Below are 22,002 nucleotides of genomic sequence, written 5' to 3'. Positions count from 1 at the left end.
AAGATTCGAGGGAACAGTGAAAATATACAGTTTTTGTAGCTACTTTAAACTCTTTCCTGTGCATGCTGCAGTATTTTGCAGAACTGATATAATTGAAAACAGGCTCATCAGTGTGGTTTCTTTGAACATGAGATACTGGAAGGTATTTTATGTATTTTATTCTGTCATTTTGAAAGTTGTGCTATGAGCTAAATTCATCATTATCATCTCTCAAAATGCTATCAAGAAGATATTTTAGGTACATGAGGGAATATTAGTTTTGCATAGCTTTACTGACAGATTATATAAAGTGCACATTTAAACTGCGTAACTAAGGTTTTACAGCTAATAAAAATAAATAAACCACTCTAAGTATCAACTTAGGGAATGTGAGATTTGTTTAATTTCTATATTACTGAAATTTTGTGTTATAGGTTGTTACGATTTTTATGATACAGAAATAATGTCCCCACAAGCCAGATTATAAAGAGCAAAATTGTTTTATTTTGTTTGTTTGGGTTTTTTTTTAATATAAGATGGAAGAAGAGGAAAAAAGTGTGCAGCAGTGTGTTAAACTGTTTCTCAAAATCTGTATAAAAATAGCTAGCTTTTTTTCTTCCTTGTTAGGTACCACATTACTGTGACAAAACCTAAGGTCATGACATTACATACTAATCACTGATAAAAGTATAACATGAGTGATTAAGCTGGATATGATGCTGCATGTTTAAATTGCTTGACAGTAAGAGGGATTGTCTCTGGATGTAGGGTTGGAAGTCCAAAGGGAAGGGTTACAGCCATAGTTCTGTCCTGCCTGCCCTTAGTTAATATATATGTTCCCTGGGTCCTTGTTAACCTCTCTGTAAAATTGTTGTTCATAATGGCTTACCCATGATGTTTATCTCAAACAAAATCTGTTTGAATGGATTTCCCAATGTCTTTGTCTTTTCAGCTATGTAACTATTCTGTCATTAAGGTGCAGTCCAGTTAATAAAAGTAGTATCTGTTTCCTGGACATCTACTAGATAGTAGTAAATGTTTACTTAAAGTACACTGTAAATGACTGTAGTAGATGTAATTTAGTATTGATGTAGTTTTGTATGAATATACTATATATAAGTATTTTGAAGTCTACTTTGAGTATTTTGTCTTGTAAAGGGGCAGCAAAATATTCCTGTTTGCATTAAGGTTGGCATTACGTGTCTCTACGAAACTTGTCCGCAAATGAGTCTTACCGTGCCAGCAAGATGGAAAGCGATTTTGCTTAAAATGAAAATCTGTGTCAGATACCCTGCTTGGGTAAGGCAGAGAATGGAGCACTGAGCACATCTGTAACTTAAATATACCATGTTTTTGTTTTTGTTTCCTACAGGAACACAAACTCCAGACTTGCCATAGATCACCAGCTCCCACTTGGTACAAAAATCCTAAATTCATTACAGTGCTGAGAATATTCCCATCATGGAATTTCAGTGGCTACTTGGAGTCACGTTGTATTTCTAATAGTGGAAATTTTCTCCAGGTTTAAACATATGGTTTTATGTTCTACCATATTGGATATAAAATACAACTATAATACATTTTAGAGAAAGGTACAAAATTGGTGTTTATATTAAAGTACCTTAAAAGATTCACTTAAGTGTGATTCTGTGATAGGAATGACATCTCTAGGGGAGTGCTGGGTTTGTGAATCACACCAAATGGGAGCCAGCAGATCCACAGCACGTCTGGACTATAGTTCAGGTATGTTTAAAGTTACAAATGGGCTGAATTCCTCCTTCCGCTCCACTTTGCCTGTGGGGCATTCAGCACTTAATATTTTGTTTCTCTTGGTGGCATAAAAAAATTACTTTGAAATGTCTTTTATATTTTTTCAAAATATATAACCAGTAAGTTTTAGAATTCATCTATTGACATGGTTTAGTAGTGATAGAGACCAGACATACTTGTTCTAAACAGATGCTATTTTTTTTTCTATACTGTGGCAAGTATTAAATTCTGTTTGATTTTTTAAACGTTTTTGGTAAAATACATGTTTAATACTGGTTGCTTTGGAAAACTGCCAGTTCTTCAGAGAAAAGCTGCGGTAGTTCCACATTGTAGCTCAACTTATGACAGCGATGTATTTTATCCTGAAAGAACGAGAATTAAAATTCATACTTAACTGTAAAGGAAACTCTTTCTTTCCTTTTTGCAGAATGCAGTAGTTTCATTCAAAGAATTATGTGGCCTCTCTCCTGTAGCAAATCTTATGCAGTGCATTTTGGCAGTGTCGATGCGCTTGGTTGGACCTGATAATGCACCCTTGGTAGTGCTGAATCTCAATGATCAGTATCCAACTATGGAGCTCCAAGGGATTGTTCCAGAGGTCTTGAAAAAGATTGTAACGGCATATGACATGGTGAGTAGTCCTTTGTGGTTATTTTATATGGTATTTGAAAGACTTCCTTTTTATAATGCACAGTACCGTGCCTGTTTTGAAAGGTCATTTTTAACCTGTGACTTCCTATTTCATGCTTCATTACATGTGCTTGAAAGTCGTTCCCGTGAATGTACAGCAACTGGTGGTGTTTTCATGCTGAGTAAAACATAGAGATTAATATACTGCATGCAAATACGTGTTTGTACACTTCAGAAGGCAAAGTGGTTATCATCAAGAGGGTTTAACATGAAAAGGATGTACCTCTTTGTTTTGCAGCAACTTGAAACTTTATGCATATCTATAAGCCTCTTAAATTAATTTGCTACCTCACATTTTCCAGTTTGTGGGCTTCGATTTCTTTTGGCTTTGATTCAACACAGGATAGAAGAACATCAGGAACTGCTTTTAGGAACTGTAGTTTTATGAGCACCTTGCAGTGTTAAATTCTACACATGCTTTTTCATTTTCCTTTGCTATGTCTTTCTTATAGATCTCATTTGATTAGGCTTTTTTATGTCTGTAAGCGGCTGTAATGTTAACATCAGTCCTTAGACTTCAGTAAATATGTAAATTCTGTCTTTAGAGGCTGGAAATTAAACATTTTGCAAGAAGGAGGGAAGGGCTAATACACTGAGAAATACAGGTTTACCTCTGCCTTGCATTAATTTAAAGCATGGAAAAAAGATCCAAATGAGTGTGACTTGAAATGTCTTCTTTCTACTGAAGTAATCTGGGACAGAGTAACTGAGCCTTTATTTATTTGTTTAATGATTTCTTTGATTTAATATATAGTCTGACAATAAGTAAAAGTTTCTAGGATAATTCTGCATTAATTTTGTGCACTAAAATGAGAAACCTCATCTGACAAGATCAAGTCACTGTTTTAAAAAACAGTCCTTGCTATTTAAAGAGAGAAAACGAAGGAAAAGAAACTCATAGCTGGTTTCATATACATCTTTTGAACTGCTTTCTAAAGAAAAAGTAGCTTTAGAATAAGCTATACCAAGGTCCAAAAAGCACTCATTGGTAATTAGCAGTTTAGGTAGGAGTTTATGTAGTTCAGTGATGATGTAAATACAACAGAATTTGATTGAAATGGTAGCACAGCTACAAGAAGATAGTAGTATATCCTCTTAGTGGTAGCTTATAGTATATCACTATAATTAGGATGCAGACAAGTTTGATTGTTGGGATTACATCTGTAATACGTTCGTAATTAAGTTCTGTCTTGTTGGTGGAGATGCCTCTACCTGCAGTTTGTTCTGATGTGGTGATGCTGCTTGTTAGGTATTAAGCTATTCCAGATACTTAGTATCTTTCTTTAAGTCTACGTTAAATTTTTTGTTTGAATGTCACTTAGATAGAGGTGACTCATCACTCCAAAAATCTTTGCAGTCCAGGCTTCGTTTGCTCTTTGTCTTTCACATAGTTTTTTCCCCCCCGCATCCTGTAGTCTACATATGATTTGAATATTTGTGTACTTCAGAAATCTATACTTCATTTTCATAAGTAAGAATAATAGAATATTTATTTAGTGGCACGTTCAAACCATTTCCCATCTCCTGTTCCCAAAAGGATAACGACTCAATTTCAAAGACAGAGGCTATTTACAGTGCTTCTAGCTCTAAATGACATTGAAGAGAAGTAAAAATAAAGGTTGTTTTTGTCAAATTAAACCTACAGATTAAAATAATGGGATGTGTTTCAATTTGTGAATCTTTTGTCTGCCAATGCTCTGTACAGTTTGACAAATGATCAAGCAATTAAAATCTGTAGGGTATACTGGAAAATGAAGTCAGCCATGGGAGATGCTTGTTTCTGAAGGTACATTGTGAAACAGTCAGAGGCATCCATAGCATCCTTTCCTCAAGGGTAGGAGGAGAGATGTAAAGCTATTTAGCTAATATATTGATATTTCCTATAGTAGCAGATGTTTTATAGAGTCTGATACTGTCATGGTGTTCTTTGTGGTTTTGGTGTAAATTCATATAGTGAGCCCTCAAAATGATGCTTTTTATCTCAATGGTTGATTTTGGCTTAGGGATTTTTCTGACATGATTAACTAACAGGTGGATGTAAAATTCAGCTTAATAATGAGAATTATTCATAATTAAGACAGGATAAATATGCTGTCGAGGTAATGATGACCTACTAGTCTTATTTTCTGCTGGCTTAAACCTCAAGATAGGTCAAAATTCTGTAACTGTGTTCTTCCAGTGTGTCAAGTACTGTACGTATGAGATGATGTTGATAACAGAGATTGAGTTGGATGTTATTAAACAAAACTTGGTTAGCATAAATGCGCAGGCTGTCATTTACCTTGTGTGCATTCTCAGTGTGGTACACATAACGATATTCTCAAAGTACTGTTGTTTCAAGATGACAATATTTTTGGCTAATGAAGGGATTCTTATTTGTCAGAAATACCCTTCTTTTTATAAAATGATAATAAACATAGAAAGCAATATTCAGCCAAGGTTTTTAATTATTTAGAATTTGTTTAAAGGACTCGTTGCTTTGTAAAGGGAGAAAGGATGTAAGACCTTTTCCAGTGGCACAGTCAGTCCACACTGAAATAATTATGGAAGAGTGCAAATACTGCAGGGACACATGGGACGGTGAGAATATTTTCTATGTGGTGCAGGTACTTATATTTTTTAAATAAACAATGAGGCAAATGGTAAGTTAATTAGTATATCACTAGGTACTTGGGTTTTTTATATGTAAACAAATAGCACATCATGCTTTCTTAAATTGTCAGCATTCATTGCTACATTAATGGAGGAGCTGTAAGTGATAGAGGCTAGTACTGTACACAGACTAAAGTACTGTATTTTTGAACGTAATGAGTAATTTATCACCAGCATTATTGGAACCAGAGTTTTAGCCAGGAAATAAAGGGATATTTTGCTTTTATTCACATTATAGGAGCTTTGGTATCTTTTCAGAATAATGAAAACCAAAAAGAACTAGGAATTTTTGGGAAAAACAAAAGTTTAAATTGTGTATTTTTCTCTAGCTTCTCCATGCTCCTGAGTATTTTTTTTACCCTAACATCTTTTCACTGTTTAACAATATTTTATTTTTCCCTCTTGTTCATGAACTTCAGCTTCCTTTATGTGATACTTCAGCATGCATTCTGTTGGTGTCATCACACCCATCACTGATCAGTGCTGCAGAATGAAGCTTGGAGTTAAGGCAAGTGCCTCTTCCACACCATTGCATGTTTGTTTTTTTAAAATGTCTTATAACCTTTAATACGTAAACCTGAAAAAAGTTACACTGTGGCAAGAGAAAAAAATAATAATGATCTTGTCCCAAGTCTGCAGCATTATTCAGTGATGAGTATAATAGCACTGCAAATAGATGCTAGAGGATCATACAGATGAAGCCAGGTATTGTTGAGAACTTGACTGGCTCTGTGTGCCCTTAGAGGAGGATAAAGTGTCCCATCTGATAAAGATGAGGTTTTCTGAACTTTGCAAGCAGGTGTTTACTTCTAAGAGAACTGCAGAAAAGGCAGAGAACTATACCTGTGTGAAAGAAGAGAAAGTAATGCTGCTACAATAATTAGGATTAAATGTTATTAAATCCTAATTAGGTAATGCTGCTAGATTAATTTTTCCACAATTTCTGGTGGTGTTTAGTGTTTTCTTTTTTTTTGTTTAATGTTGAGGTTATGTTGTAATTCAAAATGTCTGCAGACTACAGTGTAGGAAGTCTATGTCTAATTTGAATGAAATCAAACAAAATGAATAGTTTTGTATATACATCCTAGGAATAGGCTCAGGAGCCGGGCTGCGTTTATTGGTGGTGGGAATTGTGAGATGATGAAAAAGAGAGGTATTAAAATATGGCAAATCTTGTAAACTGGAAAACACCCTATGACTGGTGATTAGTAGCTCTATAGTAAGTTTAAATCTGGTTACCTTATTGTTGGCTCATTTCAACTACTGACTCTACTGCAGATTGCATATGCAATCACATGGAAGTTAACTTCATGTTATAGAATTACAGATTTGGCTGATGACATGAATTAAATATCATAGCCCTTATTTTGAACTTGAACATGTCCATCCCGTTGGGAAGTAGGTGGTTTGACACTATACCTTGAAGTGTTATAGGCTGCACGGCTACTAGTAGGGCTTATCAAAAGACTATTTAAAAAGGACTGATTGTTAAGGTTTTGGTCAAATGTTAATAGTCCTTTCATACTTTGGCTACTGCTCAACCCCCTAAATATTCTTTACGTTTAAAACTCACGTTGATATCAATATAGATGAATTGAGTGGAGCACTTCTGTATTGGGCATGTTGGATTGAAGCTCATAATTCTGAAGAAAGCAAAGAATATATCCATGGCTCTTTCACAGGGCCTAAAAAAATGATTAGCAGATCTGTTTTGAGTTATGCTTAGCTCATAAAGTCTGTGTTAGTTATTTTGTTGTTGATGCAGGTCCTTGGTTACAATTAAGTTGCCATTCCGCTGTGGTTTTAGAATTGTATCCTGAGAGAACAAGTAGATGAATACTTCTGTACTTCATCTCAGTTTAATAATGTTCCAGTTGCTCAGTTAAGAAGCCTTTGTTCCACAAATCACCCTCTGAGGCTGCAAACTTTTGGGATAAGCAAAAAATACTAGATCCAGTGCTGGTAATTACCAGTTAATCTCGTAAAACAGAGTGAGTGAATAGGTTACGTTAACTCTTGCATAACTTTCTTTTGATCTAAATACTCTGTTTCTGATTGTGGCAGAGAAGGCTGAGTTCAAGATGATCACCCATCTTCTGCAATTGAACTCAATCTTTGGATCTCATGTGTTTTTAAATCATGTGATAGCATCCGACCACTGCCTGCTTTGTGCACCTGAAGAAAGTCCAGATTTTTCCATCTGGTACCTTTTCTGAGGAATACATGAATGGTATCGACTGAGTTCTGTTTCCTTGGTGGTTCAGAATGTTGTTCTTGAGCCCATGTCTTCTGGTGTCCAGCTCCATGGGTGTTCCTGGTACAGTTTAACTCTTAGCATCATCTGGCATATAAAGCAAAGAACTTAGGCTTTGAAGATGGAAAAGCTATTATTCCTTGTTTTTATACTTTAGAGCATAACTATGTAAAAATAAGAAACCTTGTTAAAACAAAAAAGTAAGAGAAGTAGTCAAAAGAGCAGAAATCATAGACGTTCTAAAGATACCACACAGGGGGCATGAAGTAAATATGTACCACTTACCAAAAAACACTTGAGATGGACAAAAAGGAGGAGGTGCTGTTCAAAGAAAGAAGGCGTTTTCCAGAAAGCTGAAGTCACATGGCAGATGAGAAGGATAGGATAGATATTTAACCTCGCCATGGTTAAATAAAAAATATAAGAAAGCCAACAGTGAAGAATTCCAGGAACAACCTGCACAGACTTAAAATTAACAGTAACTTATTTTCTGAAAATACCAGAAACTGGAAGCCTGTCAAAGAGAGTGCATGACCACTAGTTGATCAAAGTATAAAAGAAAGCCCAGGAAAAGAAATAAAGCCACACCACTAAATTAGTTTTTGCGTCCGTTTACCTGTGGCAATTAAGGTTTCACATGAAATGTTTCTTTGTGTAGGACTCACTGGAGAATTCATCTTGAATTTAAAAGCTGATAGAAGATATTACACAGGAAAGGCAAAATGAGTGAGAAAAAAAAATACAAGGAAGAGGTGATACTCATTCAAGGCTTCTGAAAGATCTCAAGAGTTAATATATCCAAACTGCTAATTGTGTGTATCCTCTCACTTGAAACTGACTATTGAAGTTGTTAGTGTGGTGCCAGTACTTTAAGAGGTTTCCAGGGAAGATCATGAAATTACAGATCAGACAGGCTGACATCTGTACTGTGAAAATGGGTAGAAACTGTTTTGAAGAAGAAAATTAGAGGAAATATGGAGAAACATGTCATGTTGGGGAAAAGTCAATACAGCTTTCATAAAGTGAAGGGCTCATTAATCTCTTGGAGTACTTTGAAGCCAAGAAGCATCCAGACATGGAAGATTAGTCTGGTTGGATTTTCCAAAAGCATTTGACAAAGTGCCCTTTCAAATGCTCATGCTGAAATGAAGTAACTATTAAATTTTTAGCCTTTTAAAATTCTTAGCTCTTCTCTGATAGCTGGAGTAAATGCTGAACTTAACCTGATGTTCCAACAGGAAAAAAATATTAAAGACAGTTGCTTGTGTTGATTTTTACATTAGGGTGTGTTTTCCCAGTAAGTGGATTAGAGATAGTAGGTATAGCTCCAACAGCTTTGATCTAGCTAAACCAGCTAAATACTCTTGAAGATGTACGACTTAATGATGCCCCCAGATTTGGGATGATCGTCAAGGTGTGAAGTACATGGGTTCTTAGAGTTTGAACAACTTTCTCAGTGTTAGTGGTGGATTGTTAGCGTGTGTGTTATAACAGTGTTTCAGAGTTGGCAATATAAGTGTAATATGTAAATACCAGTAACACACACTGTCTCAGTATTTCCATTATTGCCTCTGGCTTTGTACGGTATGTTTACTTTCATTATCAAGTCTCTGCAGAGTTAGAACTGTCTTTATTTAGGTAATAAATGGATACAGTTCAGTGGTGAAGAGATCTAAGGGAAAACATACATCATTCATTGCAATTTAATATTGCAAATAGCCCAGGTAAGGATTTTTGCCATGCTTAATAAATTATAATTGTGGATCCTGTTTTTTGAAATTAATTTAAAGTTACTGGTTGTGTAGTTGTTAGTCTGTCACAAAAACTGATGGAAAAGCATCAGAAAAAAAGTGAATAGCTTGGGCAGTTTCTTCAAAAAGAGTTGTGTTGCTTATTATCAGTTTTTATTTTCCTGTTTTATAACAAGACAGTCATTTTAAACTGAGGGTTGCTATTATGCTTCCAAAAATAGAGCTACAGATGATACCCTCAGCTTATGTTGGGCTTTTCAGTCCACAAGGGCAGAAACAAACATCTAATTTTGGATATTCAGACTCCATTGCCAAACGCTGTGAAATATGAGCTGGTTTACATTGATTGAAAAGCTCTGATGATGACAACTTGGTGCTTCTGGGAAGTCAAGATTTCTTCATTTTGTGTTAAGAGCATGAATGGTGAAGCTTTTTGTGTCCTCTTACTAATTCCGTTTTGGCTAATGGCTGACTCAGTATTCATAAAAGCGTAAAATAAATATGACTACTTAAGAAGAGGAGTTCATCTAGCTTCCTGTCCTTTTTCTAATGTAGTCCAATGGAATGTTTATGGAAGAGCATAAAAATAGGTCAGATGGATTGCAGCTTCTCTTAAATGTAGTCCATAATTCCAACAGCAGGTCTCCTTTTCTTTCTTGATAAATTTGTAATCTTCTGTTTGTCTTTTTGACTCATTCTGTGTGAAAAAAAACGTTGTTATTGGAACTGTTACCGATAGTTTTAGTTTCAAAAATAACACGGCCCCTTAATTTTTTCACAAGGATGATAAATTTGTGCTTCTCTTTACAGATACAGGGTATTTTCTTTTCATATATATGTGCTTCCTTCTTGTCCACGTTTTACATAGTGTTTTCATTCTGTTCATTGTAGCTTAAAAACAATGAAAAGAATTTTGCTGTAAACAGTCAGAGTGTCAGGAAAACAAGGAGAAATGACTGTTGGATTAAATGAGTTTAATCTCATTGTGTGCATAGTTTAGAAGAGAGTTTCTGATTATTTTATTTACTCTGCTTCAGCCTAGTCTTTCTGAAATACTTTACTCATGAGGAAGAAAGAACGTAAGACTTTTTAATGGAGAACTTGTGGACTGTTTGTTCCTTTGGTAAATTTTCTGGAACTGTGGGAAATCTAATTCATTTTGCGCTACTGCAGAATTAAGAACAGATGATGTCCTATTTTTTCTCGGGTCTACAAGAATTAGTTTTCCTAAGTGGATTTTGTCTCTTATACTCCTGCACTGCATTATGGCATAATCTCAGCTTGCTTCTTTCTGAGGACAAAAAAACCCTGTTCCATGTATGTGTTTCTTAGAGTACAAAACATCTTAAAAAGAGGTGAGAGAGAAAAGGAAGGCTGAAAAGGTGAAGCTGTAAGTCTGTTCCCATGTTTTTACCACTAATGGGGATATACTGCCACTGCCAATTAGGTACGGCATTATGTTTCTATTATAATACGCCGGTGAGTTCAGGAAGCATAATGGAAATTTCCTCTGCATTTGTTTTGGAAGAAGATGGAATTTTGAAGTTTAAAAGGAAGTGTAATACTTAATGATAGCATAATATGTGGTATGTGTTATGGTCAAGGGAGGTGATCCTTCCCCTCTATTCGGCATTGGTGAGGCCACACCTGGTGTACTGTCTCCAGTGCTGGGCTCCCTGATATGGGAGAGATGGGGAACTGCTGGACGGAGTCCGACAAAGGGCCAGGAAGGTGATCAGTGGGCTGGAGCATCTCTCCTATGGGGAAAGGCTGAGAGAGCTGGGGCTGTTCACTTTGGAGAAGAGAAGGCTTGGGGGGATCTCATCAGTGTGTATAAATGGCTGAAGGGATGGTGCAGAGGACGGAGCCAGGACCTTTTCAGTGGTGCCCAGTGACAGGAGAAGAGGCACAAACTAAAACACAGGAGGCTCTGTTGGAACATCAGGAAACACTTTTTTTTACTGAGCACTGGCGCAGATTGCCCAGGGAGTGCAGTCTCTATCCTTGGAGATATTCAAAAGCTGTCTGGACATAGTCCTGGGCAGCTTGTTCTAGGTGGTCCTTCTCGAGCAGGGGGAGTTGGACCACATGACCTCCAGAGGTCCCTTCCAATGTCAGTGACTATGTGTTTGTGTGCTCATTTTATTTTCTTGCATAGTTGGAAAAATAATTTCTGATGTAAAAAATACGTTTGCTAAAAACCTTATTGCTTTAAAGCAAATTTAATTTGATGTGAGGAGTCCTCTATGTGTACAGAAGTAGCTGTTACCAACTTTGTTTTCTCACCTTGGCGCTTTGGACTGTGCTTGGATAGTGGATCAGTTTTCCTCTTTATAGAGCAGATTTGGAGTGTCTGGGCAAAACTACACCTGATTTTTATCTATAACGAAGTTATTATTGATTGTTGCCTTGAGCCAGAAAGCTCAGTTCTAAAAATTTCTTTCCATTAGAGATGTCAACTTTACTAAAATCCTTATTTACATAGAATCACTGAGGTTGGAAGGCGCCTCTGGAGATCGTCTAGTCCAGCCTCCTTGCTCAAAGCAGGCTGAGGTGTAGAGCAGGTTGCCTAGAACTGGGTCCCACTGGGTGCTGAATAGCACCAAGGATGGAGACTCGGCAACTTCTTCCAGTGTTTGACCAGCCAAGGTCTGTGGCGAGCCCTCTCTGCTCCAGCCTGGAGAATCCCAACTCTCTCAGCCTCTCACACAAAAGATGCTCCACTCCCCTAAATGCTCTTTGTGACCCTACGCTGGACAGTAAGTCCATACCTTTCCTGTACAGGAAAACCCCAGACTGGACTGAACGCTCCTGTTGAGGCCTCCCCAACGTGGAGCAGAGGGCAAGGGTCACCTCCCTCGGTCTTCCGGCGCTGCACTTCCTTAGCTATGTTCAACTTCTTGTCCACCAGGACACCCGGGTCCTTTTCTCTGAAGCTGCTTTCCAGCCAGTCAGCCTCCGGCCCATACTGGTGCGTGCAGGGGGTCATTCCTCTCCAGGTACAGGGCCTGGCACTTCCCTTTGCTCAACCCTTTCCATGGGGTTCCTGTCACCCGTGTCTCCACCTGTCAAAGTCCCTCTGAGGAGCAGCACAACCATCTGCTCTGTCTACCCTCCACCGAGTTTGGTGTGTCCTGCCAACGTGCTGAGGATGCGCTCTGCCCCGTCATCCCGCTGAAGACATTGAAACAGGAGTAGCTCCGGTATCAGCCCCTGGGGCACACCGCTAGCGACTGTCCTGCAGGCAGACTTCATGCTGCTGATCACGATGTTCTGAGCTTGGCTGGTCCGTGACTTCTCGGCCCACCTCACTGCCCGCCTGTGTGGCCTCCACTTACTTCATCGGTTTGTCTGTGAGGACGTCACAAGAGACAGCGCTGAAGGTCTCAATGCATTCAAATCAAAGACACCCACTGCTCTGCTCTGCACCGTGCTGTCAGGTTGGTTAGGTCTGATGGCCCCTTTGGAAATCCATGCTGACTTCCCCCAATCATTTTCTCGTGTCCTTCACATGTCTGGAAGTGTGTTAAGAAGTCTGGTCACCCCTGCACCACCACAAGTAAGGGCTAGCTGACAGAAGACGTACAATTTCCTAAGTGCTTGCACAGTAAAGACACTTTCATTTTTCATAATCTGATTCAAGTCCTCCATGTTAAAGACCAGCTTTTCAGCGAAACGTTCAGCCCAACTGTTGCAAATCATGTAAATACACTGAAATAAATGTAACAAAATAGCAATACCATGATTCAACAGTTGGGTCAATCCCAGGGATTGAAGTGAGGCTGACTGGCCTGTAGTTCCTTGATCCTCCTTTTTACTTTTGGAGGTAGGAGTGAAATTTGCTTTCTTCCGCTCCAGGAACATCCTCCAATTGCCATGGCCTTGCAGAGATAACTGCGAGTTGCCTTGCAATGGATGTCGGTCCAACCCCTCAGGACTCATTGGTGCATCCCACATACATGTCTCTGCGTTTGATGAAATTGTAGTTAAAGAAGACTCAGTGTAACTATTCCCAATCAGTACCTGCTTTGCGTAACATGAATTGCTCAACTTACAGCTAGTTTTAATCTTTCTGTCTTAATTTCTAAAATTTCTCTGGGATTTGAAGAAAAACTTTGAAAGAAAAATAATAAAAATCTATTCTGCTGGGGCCTATGCAGGTGTTTTGCTGTTTCATCACTTGACAGTGGTAGTTGTCAGAATGTTGTAGTCTCTGAAAACTTTTCAGCTATCTTTTTAAAGTTATCCTTTACATGGAACTTAGCAAAGTATTCAGATATTTTAAAGTTCGGCTAAGTGGTCGTCTGAAAGAGTGTAACTTGAGCTTGGGAGAAATTTATATTGTCCCTTCTGTGTAGATGCTACTTTGCAATCACTTCAACATGTTTCTTTGCTGTATATCACTCCTGTTTGAACTTGAGGACCCTTTACTCTTGAAAACTGAGCAGCACTGATCTAGTGGTGGTAGCGGTCTCAGGGGTGGTAGATGTAAGGTTTTTATCGCTGCTTACTGAGTTTTGAATTGAGCTCAGTAATGTGAACACAAGTCACCTGCTTATTAGAAGTCTACATCTCTTGTTTTGTGGTGGTGCTGGTGTAAAGGTTGGACATTTCAGAATGCTTTCATTGTGGTGCCTACACCATTAGAACGATTCATTTGAGTTCTCAGGTTTAGTATGAGTTTATTATCTGATTTTCCAGTCATTTCTTCTCCAGTGGAAAATCAAAGGCAGTATATATAGTTCAAAACAACTCTCTACGCAGCTTCAGAGCAAGGTAACCCTGGCAGTTGTCACTGAAAGGACTAAGGACAGTTATTTTGCTTGTTCCAGTGCCACAACAAAAATGCCTTGTGGTGTATTGGCATTGAATGCTGGACTGGATGGGTACGGTTTATACATATATTTAATTAAACTGACCATAGTTCCTGGTAGGTATAGTGGTTCTTGAGAATGGAAGTGTTTATATGCTCTCTACCAGAGTCCCTTTCCTTGCTGTTATTGCTTGGGGCAGTTGGTAGCAACTTCTGACCTTCTCTGGATCACACACATCTTTTGAAATGGTGTGGATACTATTAGCGGTTTATGTATTGTAGTTTGAGATGATCTGTTTTGGTTTCCTTTTTTTATGACGTGCTGTTTGCTGTTGGTGCTATTTGTGCTATCGTGGACTTAAATTTTCTGGAAAATGCAAATGACATTTTTATTACTACTGGTAAGAGCACTTGTTTGGCCACCGAATACTAAACTTATTTCAGAAATAGTATAGTTTGTGGTTTCAGAAGTATCATCTAATATGCTGAGATTTGAGATGAAAGGAGAATGTCAGCAGCATTTTGTGGAGAAAACCATTTAAATAAAGATTTTGTTTATTCCTACTGTAAGTATGGTTTCAATTCTACTGTTGGAATGTAGGTCTAAGAGTATTGGCAACACATGTTCATAGCTTCCAAAATGTAAATGTGTAGTGTGCTTTACTTGTGAAAAATAAAGGTAATCCTTGGTGTTGCAGCTCTGTCAGTGAAGTTATTTTCTCTCCCTGAGTTTCATCAACCAGACAGTTTATCATTGGCTGTTTCTTCCGTTTTAAAATGCAGCTGATGTCTCTCGTTGTGTGCTACCAACCAGCTTCGCACGCAGAGGAATTAATAAATCCTGGCTTTTTAAAAAGATTTCTTTCTCAAGGTCTATATTCTTTGTTAAATGTGATGTTAAAAATATTAAGGTTGAGTTAAATCTGTCTTTTCCCTAAGCTGGGGGCATAAACAGGATGTTCTATCTTCTACCAGAAGACCTGTCTTCATAAGCCTATATGGTAAAAGTAGATCTTCACTTGTTCAAGTTCAGCTGAAATTGCATGAATGGTCTCGAATACATACATGTGTATGTGTGTGTGATTGCTTATATACATGCATAGACATACACAGTCTTAGTTCATAGCTCTTAGCTCTTTATAAAACAACAAAACAGACCTACAAAGCTTTGCAACATAGAAAATAAGCCTAAAGGGTAGTCTAGACATGTATATCATTTCTTTAAATTTCTGTAACTCTCTTTTAATGAGAGTTCTGTTTTGCAGAGGAAGAGGATAGATATATTTTTAAAGTATATTACTTTTTCATTTGTGAAGACACAGTTATATAAGTGATGAATGGTACTCCTAGCAACATGGTTCCATCAGTCTGAAGCAAGATTTTTTTTTTTATTTCTAACCATTGTCATCATGCATTTTAAGGCAGGGATAATATATAATAATAGAGATCTCTAATCCTCACTGAGAACTCTGAACATTTAGTGTTTCTTTCTAAAACCCTTTAAAAATATTTTTTTTTTTACATCTTTCTTGACATTTGTCTTTTTGTTAGAATTAATGACATTTTTTTCTGGTAACTAGGTAAACTGCATGATTTAACAAACAGAGTTTGATGAATAGGTCAAGCTGTCAGCCTGGCCTCTGCAAAAATGTGATGACTTCAAGGCTCATAAAGCGTTCCATTCTGCATTTCCCATTTTCCATTGACCAAAAAAATAAAGGAAGATATTCCAGTCTGTAGTGAGTTCCAGAGCAGTTCTCCGGTCATATTAAGGTTGGGGTAGGGAGGGCAGGAATTGAAAGGGGAGTTGAAGCAATTACAGCATTAAACATTCTGTATTTAAAGTATATTTGTTGGAAATTCTGAATCTTTAATTCCAGAAAAAAGCAACAGAAGTTAGAGATAGGAATTAATATTGTGGAAGACTTGCTAGAAAGTATAGCTACTAGACTTCATATTATATATCTCTTCGTTTCTTAGAATAGCCATGGATAATTTTCAATACATTTTAAATGATCAGCTGGTAACTGGTTGTTCCCTATTAAGTTTGCTTTGCATTTCACTTTCCAGTTTTGTCACTGACAATATTCTCAGAGCTGGCTGTGATTAGCAAATACCTGCTTGTTCACTGGCTTGTTCAGTACAGACTAGTTTTAGTATATACTAGCCTTTGTCTTTTTCCTCACTTTTCGTAATTTTTCCTTGAGAATTTAATTTCTCATTCTGCTGCAGGCATACCGTTTTCACGCTGAAGCTTTTACTTACTCAGCATTTTCTACTCCACTTTTGTACCAAGCACACACACGCACATATAATTTGGATCGAGCTAATTTTCTGTGTAGATATAACCATTTATACTCAGTTGCTCCGTATGCTGTGTCTACCAAAAGTCTTTCAGTCCCTTTTAATATCTACATGAATGATCTAATGATTTTATAATTTTGGTTTGAATACCAGAAAGAATTTATATGTTCAAACACCCCTTAAGAGTCATTTAACAAATAGCTGAACGCATACTAAAAGGTGACTGCATGGTGAGGAGCAATATAAGAATAAAATTATATTGAATTAATCAAACACAACAAAAAGGTGACACCTGCTCATGCACACAGCATAATGCTCCATTATTTCCCTCATGAAGGACATCAGCAAAATTGGGGTGTAGCATATTGATTGAATGGTCAACCTCTGAATTATTGCTAGCCCAGCCAGTATTGCTTAGTGGCGCTGTTAATCTTAAATACAGCTTTGTATGTAGTTTAGAGACCAAAGATAAAGAAAGTAACTGTTACTGGCCTTGGTAATATAAAAATTATATTAGAATAATTTGTCACATGAAAAGCATTGGAATTTTTCTTCAGAAGTTGCAAAGAGGGCATTGCTTTTGATCTGAGAGTATTTAGGCAAAGCAACTTTACATACCAAAATTCTGCAATATGAAATCTGCACATTATTATAATTTCTTTTTCAACGTTATCCTTGTTGTGATGGAGCACTACTACAGTGATTAATTTCATCTGCAGAACTAGTACAACTTTCTTGCTTTGTCAATACAGAAAGTAAACAAAGAAACAGTGATGTAAGCATTTTTATTCGACATAGGGCAGTTGCAGTATTTCTTACAGTTCCTTCAGAACGAATACTAAGAGCCAGCTGGTCTCTTTTTTTATGAACTCTGGTCAAAAGGGTTCTCAGGTGAAAGGTTTCTTACTAACAGAGAATCCTACTGCAGTCCTTATTATTATGTATTAGCATACACAAATCTGACAAAACAAGAGCCATACATGCTCAGCATTTCATTTTTCAAGGTGATTCTCCGTGCAGCAGGATCTCAGTGGAGGATGCTTTACATCATCCTTTCAGCTAGTAAGCAAAATAACATCAGTTATTGCAAGTACATTTGAGGCTGAATGCGGCTGTTTTCGTTCTCTTCATTTAAGTGCATTACAGAAGCAAATGTGTTACATGACATACGTATTGAAACACGTAAAATCCTTGCCTTTTAGAAAGCAAATTTATGGTGGCTACATTTAAATTTCTGAATACTGTTTCAAAAACCGAATGGTAATGAAACATAGTGAAATGCAGCTTTCTCCTTGACGGATCAGGAACAGTCAGGTTGCAGTGCTCCCTATAGAAGCCTTTCTGGGTGAAATACAGTATTCTCTCATTTAAGTATAGTTCTCTCTAAAAACGTTGTCTTCAAGTTGTTACACCTAATTATTAATCAGCATAAATCTACTTATAGGCAGTCTTTGCTTGAGTAAACATTGACATATATATTTGAAGAACAATCCAGTTTAAAATGAGTGAACTAAAGTATTTCACTTGCAGCTTAGTGACCTGATCAAGTTATTTTTTCCTCATATACTATAATTCACATTTTTTTTAAACCGACATAATATAAATCAAGACAAATAGATACTTTGAAATTAAATACAGATTAATCTGGATGTGAAGATTAAATTTTCCAGTATGATGACCTCCATATACTCTACAGTTGCTTGTTCACGTGTTTTTTATATGTAGCATAATTTTCTTTATCCTTTTATATTGAAATGATAGAAACGGAGGTAGAAGGATTTTTAAATGCTTTGTTATTTACTTAAATCAGATTTTTGTGTAGCTGAAAATAAGTCCTTAGGGTAGTTTACATCTCTGCAGATGTTCTTCTTCCTCGCTTGCACACTTGCCATGATAAAAACCTGAGGCTTACCTGCCTGCTTTTCCAAATTGATTTACACCTCACTTAGAGCAGCGTTCACAAAAACAGCTTCAGTGTCACTCAGCTGGAGAAGGCTCCTTCTAATTTGTGTGAGGAAGGGCTACTGCAGTCCTGCCTCTTAGAGTAATGTTTCTCTGAGGAAGAGCATTAAGAGAGGTTTGGGGTTTTTTCGCTGTAACAAGGCACATTCCTGCTCATAATAGCAACTGTGGTCTGCTAAGGAAAAGAGAGTTCCACATGAACACCCACATAAATAACATGTCAGACTTAAGTGATTGTTTTAGTGGCAAGAAAACTGCATGAGTGGATACCAGAGACATCAGCGGGTAAGGTGTGAAGCGAAGGTGTTACCTCTCAGTACCCTAGGCTGAAAAGTCTGCAGAGTTCCATCTGAATTGGTGCGCTTTAGCTGAGCTTCCATGAAAAGGCTTTTTGTTTGGAAGGATCAGGTAAAGCACTAATTTAGTTTCCTTATCCTCCAGTACCAGCCTTGAGTGATGTGTTTTCCTCCATAGAGTGCTGTCTCATACATACATACGGGTCAAGCCACAAAAAGGGAACATGTAGAAGGAGCAAATCTGGAAGAGCAGTGGGATGATCCCTAGGAAAAAGGAAGCACTGGGTGGTGAGTGGTCATCATCCTGAATGGCAGAGAGAGTGAGGAAGAGGAAACCTGCATCCAGGTTATCTCACTCAAGCTGCCAAAACTTAATTACCTGGTATATAGTTGTATAATTTTCACTTGTTTTGGTAGGCGATGAATTATGGATGAGACATTTTACTTCAGTGTTCACACATCCCAGCCCAAAACCATCGTATTTTTCCTGTCTTTATGCTGCATTTAGAGCACTTCTCTGCGTGGTCATGACCAGGAAAATGAATATATTCATTATGTTAACAAGAAACACTAGATTATTGTTTCGAGTTCAAATTTAAGCATCTTGTACAGATTAAAAAAATTCCAATAAAAATTGAATTTTACTGATATTTCTGTATATTGTAATTTATTTTCTCTACAGATGATTCAGACCATCAGGACTGTAGTTGAAAATACAGATAGCTTGTATGAGAAGATTGTACAGTGTCAGAAAGCAGGTAAGTACAAGCTGTTCTTTAAAGATTTTATCAAGAACTTGCTGCATGTTTCTTAATTTCCCAAAACTTGTAATTGGGTTTGTTTATTCAACCATAGCAAAAAAAACCCCAAACCAAACAACCAAATAACAACAAAAAAAACTCAAAAAAAGAGATTCTTGTAATTTAGGCATATGCAGTAACAGTGAAAAGGACATTTTAAATCATAGAAATCAAAGAACCATAGAATTGCCTCTTGACTTTGGAAATGGTGAACATTTTATATATGGATAGTAGCTTGTCAATGCGGTGATTTCCACAAATGCAAACACAGGATTGCAGGAAAGAAAGAGAATGATCTTCCTTTAGGATGAATTTTTTAACCATTTGCTCCTATCTCCTCTTCTTCCTTTTTTGTCATGGTAGCATAATGTTTTCAAGAGCCTTGGGGAAGTACCTTGCCTTCTGATAATTACATGACAGCAGTTCTGATATTTCTTCCCTGTGTTTCTCTAGATCTGTTGGGTGGATACCCTCTGGTTCTGTTGTTTTGTTACTATTTTATCTTTTCAGAGTAAAACTGGTTTTACAGGCACATCTTCTGTGGCAGGCTTTTCATACCACATGTGCTCATAAAGTCTGTTTTTAAAACTTTGTAATGACCTCTTGGTCCCATAGATTCTCTGAAAGTTTTCCTGTTTTGATAACTAACTTTACAATCTGTTTCAAATATTTCTTAATCCCTTCACAAATTCCCCCTTTTTCACCTGATACACTGTAATGGAGGTTACCTTCTATTTTGGATAGCATGTCTGACCTTGCTGTTTAATCATGCTTGTTTTCTTTTGATCTTTCTTAAGGATTTTTTAAACAAGGTTATAAATTTGCTCAGAGTAACGATGCATTGCGTTTCACATCAGAAACAGAAGTCTAACAGAGTCAAAGTGTCTACAACTATGTCTTGCGTGACTCAATTGGGACAAAAGCTTTTTATATACAAATATGTTTTTACCTATCTGATGTTCAGCATCCTGCAGCTCCCATCATCTTCCATGATTTGCTTCCATTCTTTGAGCCACTTCTCTGTTGTCCTGTAAATTTCAGTCTTGTCTCTTCATTCTCTTTTCCTGCAAAATAAAAAGTCATATTCTTCTACCCTCACTCTTCCGTTACAAACTCTTTTCTGCTAGCAGTACCTTCAAACTCACATGAGCAGCAGGAAGGCTTACCCACTTGGAATATCTCGATCTCAGCTTTATTCACAGCACACGTTCCTTAGACTCCGTGAACTTTAGTCAAACCACAGAACTGTCAAAATACTTGAAAATTTGAGTTTGTTCTATTTACTTCAAGCTGTCAAACATAAATCATTATAAATACCGTGTGTGAGAAAATAGTATTTCACATAGATTGTTGGTAAACACAGGCGGTTGTCTGAAATACTGAACGTGAAATCCATCATGCTGCCGTAAGGACATTGTCTTCTAGACTTGTACGCTTACTTCTTGAATCATCTCCCATTTTTGTGGTGATAGTGTGGCCGTATTTTTTTAGATTCATCAGTGTCTCTAGCAGTTCAGATCCTTGGTTAGAGGTAAGGCAAAAGCTAATTGCCTATTTTACCTCCTTTTTTAGAATTGTTGCCATATGTCTGATTTCCTCAAGTCTTACAACATTGTTTTACATGATGTGCAGCTGGGTTCAAGAGTCCTTTGTTTAAGAATGCTAAAGACTTTAAGCCCACGCTAAACAACAGAGATTTTGATCTCATTTAAATGAGAAACCTCCAGTATGGTGACATAAGCCTAAGTATGGATTATGTAATAGATCCTGCTATTTAGGGCAGGTTCAAGGTACTTTTTAAGATGAATGAGCTGAATTGAAATACCTTTTAATACCAATAGTTTTCAAAGATTTTCTTATGATTAATTGATCTCATGATCTCAGTAGATGCTACTCTGTTTAATTCTGAGTAAAAGATTATGTGTTTTCCTGCGTAGTTTGTTGATAAGGAAAAAACAAAATTATGCCCTTGTCTGGGCTTTTTTGTTCTGTGCCTCAGAGAGTGAAAAAGCTGCTAAGATAAGAAGAAATACTGAAGCTGCCAATAAGCAGTATATTTTTGTTGTCATGAACAGGCTTATAAGAGAATTCTGTTAAATAGACAAAGTGGACTTGCTCTGTTAAACTGTTTTCTAACTTGAGTTTAATAATAAGACTTATAGTCTCCTTTAAAATTCAAAACTAACTTTAAAATAAATGCACTGTTATTTCTTACTTAGGTTGATGGCTTTTTTAAATAAGCCATCTGATTCCTGAGAGGACTCTTTTCAGAATTCAAGTTCTTTGCTATTAATATTCTCTCAGAACATTTAACTGTAAACTTCTCTCCTCATTTTGGTTCTTAAAAATTAAAGCATATCAAAACTTCTCAGTTTTCTTCGTATCAATGTATTATTTTCGGCTCAGCATGTTCTGGTTTTATTTAAGTAGTTACTGAAAACATTTTAGATACATTAATTAATTAAAAGATATGGGAGCATAATATTGCTTTGGTTCCCACTGTACCTGTCATTCTTTAAGAGAATTAAGAAAAAAATCTGCATAACTTCAAGTTGATTGCAGTGCTATTTATTTTGTTGCTATTAAGCCAGCTAAAGGTCCTGTGAGAAAATAGAATGTAGGCACTAAAGGGCATTTAAAGATAATCCAGACCATCTCCTTAATCTGTTAAAAGACCTAAAGTGCTCTTGTATCTTCTCTAGAGTAAAGGATTTGAATGTCCAGGTCAGCT

The 22,002-nt window shown here is 37.0% G+C and overlaps 1 protein-coding gene across 4 annotated transcripts in view; it reads left to right on the top strand.

The window, feature by feature from the left end:
* Positions 1-22,002, top strand: part of PLCL2 (phospholipase C like 2) — a 103,835-nt gene that overhangs the window by 59,390 nt on the left and 22,443 nt on the right. The window contains exons 4-5 of one of the 4 annotated variants that reach the window (XR_005827552.1): positions 2,223-2,380; positions 19,154-19,229. Coding sequence is in view for 3 of the 4 variants with exons in the window: in XM_040592048.1 (XP_040447982.1) it covers positions 2,177-2,380; positions 19,154-19,229 (280 nt within the window). In the remaining variant the exon portion in view is untranslated. Of the gene's footprint in view, positions 1-1,351; positions 2,098-2,176; positions 2,381-5,510; positions 5,618-19,153; positions 19,230-22,002 lie in introns of those variants that run through there. The other 3 variants (XM_040592048.1, XM_040592049.1, XM_040592051.1) reach the window with 3 other exon arrangements.

The sequence above is a fragment of the Falco naumanni genome, chromosome 4 (genome assembly GCF_017639655.2).
Source record: "Falco naumanni isolate bFalNau1 chromosome 4, bFalNau1.pat, whole genome shotgun sequence".
Taxonomy (NCBI): Eukaryota; Metazoa; Chordata; class Aves; order Falconiformes; family Falconidae; genus Falco; species Falco naumanni.
Note: the sequence above shows the minus strand (reverse complement) of the source record. Positions and strands in the feature narration are given on the sequence as shown.